The following is an 11,379-nucleotide window of genomic DNA, read 5'->3' on the forward strand; positions in this document are numbered from 1 at the left end:
GTTCGAACCCCTGTCAGTGACTCCTAGTCGTCATTCTAAAAAAATATGGCAGAAATCTATCTATACGACATCAAGCATTTTGCTTAATTAATGTATAAGACTTAAGATCAAGCTTGTGCTCGATTGGTCGTGTTTTGGTATTTGTATATAATATTTCAGGCTTAAATTTTGTTAGTCGCATATTTTATAGTGGTTATAATAATGGTCACGAAAAAATCAAGTTACACTGCGTATATCTAAATAAAAATACTCACACCTCTCGAATAATTTAATGGTTTTGCTAACATATGTCACGTATCACCATACTGAGTGGTAATCATATGAATCCTACAATTTTCTTAAAATTCAAGGAACCAATCAGAGTGCGACATGTGGCACGACAATCACATGTGATTTAAAAAAAAATCAATATTTTTTTATTCTTTATTAAAAAAAATTTGAATTTTTTTTTTCAATTACATGTGCTTGAATTTGACATGCAGAATCACATGTGATTGGATTTTACAATCACATGTGATTGACATGCAGGATCACATGTGATTTACTGCATGTCAAATCCAATCACATGTGATTGAAAAAAAAAAAATTTGAAATTTTTTTTCGAAAAAAGTTAATTTTTGGAAAAACTAAAATTATTTTTGAAAAGAATTTTTTTATTTTTTCAATCACATTGATTGTCGTGCCACATGTCGCTCTCTGATTGATCCCTTGAATCTCAACTTAAAACTTGTTTTCATTTGATTTTTTTTTTTTTGGCCAAAATAACGACAACATTGACCTTATTACTATGTACTTCATCTATTAAAAAAAAAACTATTAGTTTATATAGTCTACTGACAAAGAACATATTGTTTTAGAAAAATCATTATTACTTTTTATTAATTTTACAATTTACCTTTTACTTTTACATAATTTTTGTTTTAGATGTAAAAATTAATGTATAAAAGAATTTAGCACATTATTCATATTTATGTTTGGAAGAGAACTATTAAGTTAAAACAGTTCAAAAACTAAAGATTGGCTATTAAATTAGAATCGAGAATGGGAACGCGTATGTAAAATGGTGGAAGCTCGATTCAGTCAATAACTTCGGTGTTGAAGAAATTTTTTGCGGAAAACATCCCAAGATCAAATCAAGTTGGAGCTCAAAACTAGGGCAAGCCATCAAATGAATTTGTGGATATCACATATGGAAAAATCGCAACTAGAAAATATTCAAGAAATAATGGTGGAGTGGTTTGGTGCGTTTAAACGAAATTCAAATAAAGAGTTTTGAATGGATCTCGATACGTTCGCGAAAGAAACAATGAGATTGGAAACAATGGCTCGTGAATCCTTCGATTTATTTAGATAACTGATAGGTGATAAAATGTTTTTTCGAGTTGTACTATAATCTATCTACGTCTACATCTACATCTACACTTTATTACTTATTAAAGCAAAGTGATAATTATGTCAGATTATTTTTAAATCTCTTAAATAAGATGATCACAACCATTCAATAGTTATCATCCTAAGGCTATGATTAATCTGATGTAAGATTTGTCTCTCTCACGTCAGATTTATGTTCTTTTCCCAATTAACCCTCACCCGTAGCACTAAACCACCGAACAAAAACTGATTCTCATTCAGTTTTTATTATCACAAAACTAATACCCCTTTTCCAGAGGAAAACAAAACTCTAATCCATAACCAAAAACCGTTCAAACAATCCCGTCAGTTTATCTTCTTCATTTTGAGGTATGAGTATTCGGAATCATACAAACACGGTTTACAATCAGATGGATGATGTCAATATGTATTTATCTGTCGTCAAATCCGAATTGATTTTTTGAAGATTCCATGAAGAATTTTCATTTGCGGTTGATTAAGCCAAGACTATTTCTATCTACAATTCCTTTATGCGACCTTTTTAACGGTTTGATATTGCAATCGGGTTGCAGGTAATTTCAATTTCTGTTACTTAATTTATGGTTTGAATTGATTATTAAGATTGATGGTCTGTAATGCATAAACTGAATTCTGTGATAAAAAAAAAAAGAAAGAACATGATACCCGAGCCATGAATCTGAAACGATTTCAATTTCGTAACCTAACCATGAATCTGATTGTTCTCGGTACTATTTATATATGTGTAGGATATATGTGATGTGTGTTATATTTGTGTTGTTGCAAGATCCTTTTTATAGTTGCAATCAGTCATTGTTTATTGTTTAAGTAATTTCATATAGCAATTGACACCCTTTGCCTTTCCTTATCACAAGAATTCAGCGTATCGAAAGCAATTGATTACACATAAGGTCCAGTCCTTTGTTGATTGATATATATGTATTTACTTCTAGTGATGACACTGTTTTCTATGATAACTAGGCATGTGTGTTGACCTGTATATATTAACGTACCACTTTACTCCGTATTTGAGAATGCAGCTCATTTACAAATGTGAAGTAGTTGCTATGAGTTATCTCCACTTTTTGTAAACTCAGTTTAGACTCTTAATGTCAACCAACAAGGAATGAGGTGAAAGTACACCGTCTTTAAGTAACTGGTTGGTTCGCTAAGGAAAATGTTAGCAATTTCTGAGGATCTTTGTGTCAATACTATTAGTTTTCTATTATCCTTTGTAAGCCTTGTTTGACATTTGGAATAATTGCTTCTCAATTCATACATTCACAACGCATGAGGACTTGTTATTGTGCATCGACTACAGATTTTCATGCTTATCATCTGTATATTTGAATATAGACTATAGGAATACAGTAGCACATCAATACCATTGTATTAATAAAAATGAGCTTATAGGAGCCTGGTAGCTTACCATTTGACCATAATCAAGTCTGAAATAGCCTGATACAGGTCATCTTGGTGTCGAGCTAACTTATAAGTTACAAGTCGAGCCGAACCGACTCATGTTAGTAATTAATATGCATCAGATATGCTTGAGTTAGCTTCGAATAGATGACAGCTCTATATATATTCATGGAAAATAATATTCTCCCATCATTTTAATTTGAAGTTAATGTGTGCCCTTAATTTTGGTGCAGGTTTACTTGTGTGAAAAGGTTTCACTTGTAAATGAAATGTACTTTGCAATCACTCTTGATTGTACCACTGCTGGCCCCGTAAGCTTCTTCTGCTTCTCCTTAAAATAGGAATTATATATTGATTCTGTCAATGATGTTTACTATTACTTAGCAATTGCACCTATATTATCATATTATTAGTCTTAAAATAGGAATTATATATTTATTTTTGCTTCTTAAGCTTATTATTGCCTGCCGAGAGGGTGGAACCAGCATTGAAGACCTTGCAGAAAAATACCCTGACATGATCATAAAAGTATGCCTTTTTTTGACACCATGTTTTCTTGTCATCCTTATGTGGGGACCCACTTTATTTTTACCAAATTGACTTTTCACAGGTACCTATTGATGTTTTCAAAGGCATTACAGATAGAGATGCTGCTAAAGTTGTAGATGGCCTTGCTCCAATGGTAGCTGACTGGGCCGCTTCAATCGAACGGGTGAAGAAACTGTATAACCTTTTCCGTGAATCGGACTGCACACAGTTAGAGGTGAGCATTACTTCTATAAACAATTTGTATCTTCATTTGTTGGTGACAAATTTTCCATATTTTGGTTTTAAGTTTGAATCTCCTTCTTCAGATCAACCCCATTGCTGAAACTTCCAATAACAAGTTGGTAGCTGCTGATGCAAAGCTAAACTTTGATGATAATGCTGCTTATCGACAAAACGAAATTTTTGCTCTTCGTGATCCAACACAAGAGGATCCCCATGAGGTATAACTAATCCATTTTCTTTGAATATATATGAAGACATTATTGTATTTTCTATATTATTATAACATCGTCATCTGGGAACAAAATTCAATTTTTTTGAGATATAAATGATGATAACAAACGAGGAGGTTGTATGCATTAGAAGTGTGCTTGGATGAATTTTAATCCGTTTGACCTGGATTTGACCCGTTTGAGATCAAACACAACCAGTGGCGAAAATATTTGAGGACAGGGGGCACCCGCCCCGAGTTGATTTGCACTTTTTATTGTAAAAATTTTGGATTTTTCGATTTTGCCTCCAGTGGAATTTTTTTTTTTGGCCCCAAAGTCTCCATATTTTGCCCCAAAACCTTCAGATTTTGCCCAAAAACCACCATATTTTTTGTCCCAAAACCTCCATATTTTGCCAAAAAAAAGTTGCTACGCTTTTAAAAAAATTTCGGCCCCCGGTGAAAAAATATTCTGCTTCCGCCACTGAACACAACCAAGTCAACCCTTTATTAAGTTACATAAAGGAGCGCCTCTAGACAAAAAACAATAAGTTGTGGTTAATGCTATTTTTGTTGGTACTCAATTTCAATAGGTTGCAGCTGCAAAAGCAGATTTGAATTATATTGGTTTGGATGGGGAAATTGGATGCATGGTGAATGGGGCTGGATTGGCAATGGCCACCATGGACATCATTAAGTTACATGGAGGGACGCCTGCTAATTTTTTGGATGTAGGTGGTAATGCTTCTGAAGGACAGGCAAGTACTTTTTTTTATATGTAGAAAACAAAATAATTAAACTTTTGAAAACTCGTATGCATATTGTTTATAGTTGTAAAAATTAATGGAGCAGGTTGTTGAGGCTTTCAAGATATTGACATCAGATGAGAAAGTGAAAGCAATATTGGTGAATATATTTGGAGGAATAATGAAGTGCGACGTGATTGCTAGTGGGATTGTTAATGCTGCTAAACATGTAAGTATACTTTAGTGTGCAATTGCATCGTCTTCACTCAATTGCCTATACTTTGTCTTTGAACCATTAGTAGATTTGACCGATGATGGGAGTATAGTTATAGTAGAGTTGGATAGTCGAACAGGGGATGGTTAAAATTGTTAGATCAGGTTGGTTTGGGTTGCTGTTAACACCTTTTTGTTCAAAATGTTGTTACAATTAGTTAAGAGTGTCAAATTGGAGTACGAAAGCCATATTTTTCAACAATTGCTATCTATATATGTGTACAACGATCTAGGAGGTTTTATAATTTGAAAACGTACTTTGGACCGGTTTCCTTTTGTGCTATCTTTTGTTTATTTTACTAGATGGACCGTTTGAGATCAAACATAACTCAAATCAACAACCCATTTATAGGGAAATGCATAGTAATTGCCACCTTCGAGTTTTAGTATAATCATACCAGAAAGATCTTACTATATATGTGTAAAAGAAAATTGTTATTTTAGGACTTTTGAAGTTTCGTAATCAAGGATAAGGGCAGTGCTCTTGCAAATGAACATGGAAGTTTATTTGTTGTGTGAAGTGCTATAATTTTGAATAATGTACACCAATGTTCAAAGAGCTTGCAGCAGAGGTAAAGTAGAACCTGCAATCCTTTCTAAGTTTTTCATATGAATTTTTTTTATTTAAACTTCTTTGTTTTCTAGATCATGATAAATGTGTTATATAGTGAGACGTCTTTTACATTTTTCATTATCTGATCAGTGGAATGTAAAGGTTAATAATTTGAGTGTCTGGTTAAAACAAGCTTATAGGGTGGGTAGAAATAGGGTTCGAGTATGTTGGGTTCACCTGCATAATTTGCAACTAAATTGATTTCTTGAATACTTTTGTTATTAACTTTAATAATTATAATTATTATTATGATTGTGTCCTTGTAGACTGAAACATGTATGTCAAAGCTGGACAAACATGGCTATTGAAGACCTTGAGATGTTGAACTGGCGAATGCAGAGTAAAGCATGAGCAACTCAAGAATCAATGCACCAACATCGCAATCTTTAGCGAACTATGTGTTGTTGGCAATCGTTTATGGTGCAATTTTGATCGTTAGAAAGCAAAAGATGAAGGTTAGTAACCTTCAAGCATCTAATTCATCCCATTTCTTAGTTTTTAATGCACCTGATTGGTTTCTGAATGGTGATTGCTGAAACTTCTATGGACTACAGAATTTGGGTGTTGTTTTTATATTATATTACACCAGGACATTATATAAGTAGCTTGATGTATACCGAGTATTGTAATGTACAATTACCAGTTTCTAACTCTAAGAAACTTTATATATCTTCAAGTAGCTATGATCAGTCACCCATGGATGTAGCCAGAAAACTCATCAAGCGCGTTTAAACTTATTCATGTTTGAGTAATTAAAATTTAATAAATACACCTAAATGACGCTAATATAAACTAAATTTACAAAAATCAATCTGAACCTGCTATCACCCCCAATCATGCTACATTTCGACAATGGATAATTCGTTTTTATGTACAATGTGTTTGCATGCAAAATGGTACTATTATTTAGTCCTTGAGCTGGTAGATGTTTAGGCAAATTATCTTGGTAAATCTTCTATATTCCAAATTAAAAATTTCAACCCATTTACTTTAAACCGGTTGTTTGGTTTGTATTTTATCTTAAACGGGTCACCTATAATTACTCGCTTACGATGAAAACCAACCAAAAGGATTGAAAATCGTCTAAAGTAATTTTCGATGGATATAACCTATTCTTTTCTTTCTTAAGGTTTAGGTTGATTGTCATTTGTAATAATATTTCTATGTAAATGTAATCCTAATAATATATTTTCTGGAATAGACAAATTTCCTCTGACCCATCATTCAGGTTGTCCATCTTGCCACCTTTATTACCATGATCATCTTTCATTGTATTTTGAACATGTTTATCACTTTTGAAACATACCTTCAAGTAAATGATCAATTAAGTATCTGTGTATAAATACTGAGAAGTATTAAGTTGTATGTGCATTGTTGAATGGTGGTCAAGGCGCATCAGTACACATCATTAACAAGCGTTATGCTGCTCGAGTGTTGGTCGATCCCACATGTCATAATTCTTATGTGGTTCTTTTTAAAGACAAAATACAAGTTCAATAAAATTGTAGGCGTCGTCATTTGTGTTGCTGGTCTTGTGCTCCTTGTTTTTTCAGATGTACATGCAGGAGATCGTTCACGTAAGTATATACTTTAATCACATTACATTTATCTTTAACATTTGACTCGGGTATTAGTATTTTAAGTATATTTTTACTAATTCTGTGTTTGTTTAGAGTGTGGGAGTAACCCCATAAAGGGATATGTATTAGTCATTGCATGGGCTACACTTTACGCCGTCTGCAATGTTAGCGAGGTAAGCAAAATAATTATGATTGGGTCTATATATGTGATGCTTTATCTCAAACGGGTCAAATAAAAAAAGCTTAGCAAAATAATAAAAGAAATTAAATGGGTTGAAAGTTATTGTATATTTTTAATGCTTGCAAATAACATTTTAATATTTAGTTTGTTGTTTCAGAAGTATAATTTGTATAAAAATCTATTTTTCATACACTAATTTTACTATGAATATGGACAACTATATGTTTGCGGGTCAAATCACCTTGATGTGTTTCAACGTGCAGTAAAAGGTTACCTGTTTAGACCCGTTACTAAGCCCATTAGTTTTGCAGGAGTTTTTTGTGAAAAAAAGTTGATCAATTTGAACTCTTGGCGATGTTAGGGCTGTTTGGTGCGGTTTGCAGTGGTATCCAAATGTATCCTTTTGCAGTTGCAATGTTTAGCCTTTTTGCTATTGGTGTTCCAATCCTACCAAAGGTGAGATCTTGTGTGATCTTTTTAATTATTTATTATAAGTTTTATGCAACAACAAGCGTCGATATAGTGGCGTCTTGACTGCCGCTTTGAGCCTAAATTGATTTTCAGGCAGCATTTAAAACCCATGGAAATTTGATTAAACCATTTCCATGGAGTCTCTTTTTCTTTTCATTTTATTTATTTAAACTTTTTTTTTTTTTTTTTTTTAGCCGGAGGTCCCCACGGAAGCAATCTCTCTGCCCTGGAGTAGAGAGGGGGTGACTTTCTCTTCCTATGGGCCTCGACTCATGGTTAAAGAAACGACTTCTCTCTAACTCTACGGTAGAGGAAGGATTGTCTACATCTCACCTCCCCCATACCTCGCATGTGCGGGATTGGGTATTGTTGTTGTTGTTGTATTATAAGTTTTATGCGTTTCAATAAAGCTAACGAAATACTTTTTGATATTCCATATTGTCAATTGTCAATAACCCTGTCTTTGAAGTTTGTTTTTGCTAATTTAAAATGCAGATGAGTGGATCTACAATGCTAAACTTGTCTTTGTTGACATCTGACATGTGGTCAGTTCTGATACGCATCTTTGTGTATCACGAAAAGGTTTGTACGAATAGTCGAGATTTAACGTTGAATTTTGAACGAAGCTGACTTTGATATTATGTTATCAGGTTGACTGGATGTACTTTGTGGCGTTTGGTGCTGTTGCTATGGTAAATAATGAATGAATCTATGTTGATTTTGAATCTACTTGTCTGTCTATATCTTTATGTTATCGTGATAACAATTTCAATAGTTTTTTCTGGTTGAAATCCGCAAGGTTGCGGGTATTAAACTAGTAGACTAGTTTATAACCCGCGAATTTACGGGATTATAAAAATAAAATTTACGTTACATATGACAGTTACAAAAGGTTTTTATTATAAATTAAAGAAGATGAACAAATTTGGTGAGAAAATTTTAATTTAATATGAGATAAATAATAGTTAAGAGATTACAGTATTATGTAATATTAGACAAACCATCCAAAAAACATAAACAAAGATATAAAAAGATAAATGAAGACAAAACTAAAGTATGTTGTGCTCCGATTTCGGGCCTCTAAATAAAGAAAAATCATTAGTCAAATGCCGCCATGCTTACTCATTAAAAAGACCATGAATATGAAGATCATTCTCCCATAGATTCGGGACAGTGCTATACCATCCTACAACATGCTATTTAGCTGCAACACAAATCATTTTGCAAGGAAAATATTAAAATAGATGAAAGAATAAAGAAAGCTATATTAGTGGCACTTTTATAACATATCTTCATGATAGTTGTGATCAAGAAACCAACTGCTGGAATACTTGTCATCTTCCTCAAAAGGCACTACAGTTGTAAATAATAAACGCTAATAACCATTCTAGAACTTCAAAAGCTCACAATTAAAGAAATTAACTGATGAAGAACCCTAAAAATACAAATTTTGGGAAAACCCAACACGCCCAAAGCAAAATATACAATCAAATTCCAATAATCCAATCAAAGATATACATGTGTAAAATATACAAGAATATAATGTAATACACATATATAATATACTGTTGGCTCTCATCACTCTCATCAGTGTGTCACCAAACAATATTAGAGTGGCAGGTATAGCCAACAACTATAAGCACAGGTATCCAATATTTATCAAAGACACTTTAAGCACACTATATCTTAGAGTGTTAGTGCAGGTCTAGCTTTGAGAACAACTGGATGATAACGAATGGACCAAATGAATATTCAAAACCTAAATAAACGGAGTAAACAGCGAACAAAATATACTTTATCTAAACAATGTAAAACTTACAAATTTGTATTTAACAATTCATAAGCAACGCACAGATGTCGTTGATATACAAAGTAGTCGTATATTCGAACAATGTGATGCCTATCATCAGGATCATACTTTTGGTTTAGCTGAAAAGTAAAACAAAATCATCAGGATCTTATAATTTTGAACTAATGCTAGAAAGGTAAATGTACAGTTTAGCATATAATTTTTAAACTCTTAATCAATACAACAGTTATGACTTAGTGGTTTAAACTCTAATACAAAGAAAGAAGGATTTACCAGTTCTAGAGCTCTGTTATACTTATATAATCCAACATACGCGAAGTTACCTAAAAATGTACAGCCGGTTGTTGCCTGAAATAAAAGAAATGAGAGATTTTGCTTTCAAAAAGTGTTCTTGATCTCATATAATGTAAGAAAAGAAGATTCATGTCATTGTTTACTGATAGCCCACTGTATGCTCAGCACCAACAGCAACAAACACACCCTAATTAATACATAAAACCTTGTAAGATACAAACATGTGTATCTCGCTTTCCAGTTTCCATGGTGACTGCCAAACAAAGGCTGAGGATAATAAAAGTAAGTAGAGTTGCAATGGCCTAGCCTCCCAAAATCAATACCCATAGCAATCAAAAAAACATGGATGGATACCTTACACATGCCTATAGCCAAACTTCTCTCAATCATTTCATCGAAGAAATTTTTTTTGGGTTCTAATCACACAAAAAAAAACCGAATACTGTTAATTACAAGTAAGTGGTGAGAAATATTCTTACACGTATGCCATCAGTTTGAACCATGGGCCATAGTTAAAACCTTGCTCAAAATATTGAAACTGCAACACGAATATTAATGTCTGTATGTATTCAGACTTCTTTCATGAGCCTCATCCAGTATTAGGGACGAGTAATGTTCTCAACAAAAAGTCATTCTGTAAAATACACGTGAAATTAACATAACATCAGTACACTTGAAAAGTTGTTTCACGCAAGTGGGGATATCTTAAGAAAATACTTTCACCATGATAGAGTGGAAGCAAACATCTTTTTTAATCAAATCCATCAGATCAAACTATTCAGTAATAATTTAATTGTGTAATATAATAGATCAAGTCTTGAAATTACCAGCTAAAGTTGTAGTATCATATTATATTATATGACAATGCTTGCTCCTTATAAACCATGTATTAGCTGCACGAGATTTTAACGTGTCTTGCATCAGGTGAAGTAAAACAGTAAAACAACAAAATTTCAATAACTCAATTTTATAGAAACCCTAACCCTATTTGAAAAATCTATCACCACTTACACCGATTAAAACCCTGATTCATTAAAATAGTTACCTTGATGTCAGTTACTTGATGTTTTAACTAAACCCAATTAAAACCCTAATTCATTGAAATAATTACCTTGATTGCTTCAATTAAAGGCTATGAATACGTCGCCATAATATATATATCGAGGATTGATTATAGTAATAAGGGCTAGAAATCAACTTATGTTTTATGATTTTCTAATTGAAATCAGATAGGTAAAATCCCACTCAAATTAGATTTCAGAATCATTTATGCATCGTGATGATATTCGCAGAATGGATAAAGAAAATCATGAGAACGATTTCGTGAAGGGTAAGGGTTTCATTCTGAAATTGTTTGATTTGGTATGAATTTCGATCGACGCTTATTCAGGTGCGCCTTTAAAAAAAATCGCTTATCCAAGTGCGTTTCAATTTAGGGATTAGGTAATGGCTCGTGAAAGGAGCCGCCACCGTCCGCCACCTGGTCACCCCCACCATTCCGCCACAGCTGCCGCCAGTGAGTCCCCTCACCCTTCTAACGTTCGACTTTGTGGGGCCACCTTCTTCCTTCTCCTTTTCTTCTTTTTCCTTTTCTTCTTCTTTTTTATTTCTTTTTTTATTA

The 11,379-nt window shown here is 33.1% G+C and overlaps 1 protein-coding gene, 1 long non-coding RNA gene and 1 pseudogene across 3 annotated transcripts; 2 read left to right on the top strand and 1 right to left on the bottom strand.

Moving 5' to 3' along the window:
- The first annotated feature begins 1,655 nt into the window (after nucleotides 1-1,655).
- Nucleotides 1,656-5,817, top strand: LOC139892803 (succinate--CoA ligase [ADP-forming] subunit beta, mitochondrial-like). Of its 2 annotated transcripts, none has more exons than XM_071875928.1 (8): nucleotides 1,656-1,943; nucleotides 3,045-3,122; nucleotides 3,265-3,339; nucleotides 3,422-3,574; nucleotides 3,666-3,800; nucleotides 4,384-4,548; nucleotides 4,643-4,765; nucleotides 5,689-5,817. In XM_071875928.1, the coding sequence occupies exons 2-8, from the start codon at nucleotides 3,081-3,083 to the stop codon at nucleotides 5,728-5,730; spliced, it is 735 nt and encodes a 244-aa protein (XP_071732029.1). In that variant the 5' UTR covers nucleotides 1,656-1,943; nucleotides 3,045-3,080; the 3' UTR covers nucleotides 5,731-5,817. The 2 variants fall into 2 exon arrangements, with proteins under 2 accessions (XP_071732029.1, XP_071732030.1); XM_071875929.1 differs by lacking the exon at nucleotides 5,689-5,817 and adding an exon at nucleotides 5,254-5,381.
- Nucleotides 5,818-6,800: 983 nt separating this feature from the next.
- LOC139894543 (uncharacterized) lies at nucleotides 6,801-8,531 on the top strand (annotated as a pseudogene).
- Nucleotides 8,532-9,510: 979 nt separating this feature from the next.
- On the bottom strand, nucleotides 9,511-11,136 carry LOC139894544 (uncharacterized). The gene is made up of 4 exons (XR_011775064.1): nucleotides 10,870-11,136; nucleotides 10,586-10,651; nucleotides 9,738-10,392; nucleotides 9,511-9,583 (listed from the first exon to the last, which is right to left on the bottom strand). It is a non-coding gene; the product is annotated as an uncharacterized lncRNA (long non-coding RNA).
- Nucleotides 11,137-11,379: the final 243 nt, after the last annotated feature.

The sequence above is a fragment of the Rutidosis leptorrhynchoides genome, chromosome 2 (genome assembly GCF_046630445.1).
Source record: "Rutidosis leptorrhynchoides isolate AG116_Rl617_1_P2 chromosome 2, CSIRO_AGI_Rlap_v1, whole genome shotgun sequence".
Classification (NCBI taxonomy): Eukaryota; Viridiplantae; Streptophyta; class Magnoliopsida; order Asterales; family Asteraceae; genus Rutidosis; species Rutidosis leptorrhynchoides.

Bases quoted from the DNA above. Each gene is read 5' to 3' on its own strand.
- LOC139892803 (XM_071875928.1), top strand. From the start codon at position 3,081: ATGTACTTTGCAATCACTCTTGATTGTACCACTGCTGGCCCC. The intron at 3,340-3,421 runs GTATGCCTTTTT...GACTTTTCACAG, and splicing joins ACCCTGACATGATCATAAAA to GTACCTATTGATGTTTTCAA. The intron at 4,549-4,642 runs GCAAGTACTTTT...TTAATGGAGCAG, and splicing joins GTAATGCTTCTGAAGGACAG to GTTGTTGAGGCTTTCAAGAT.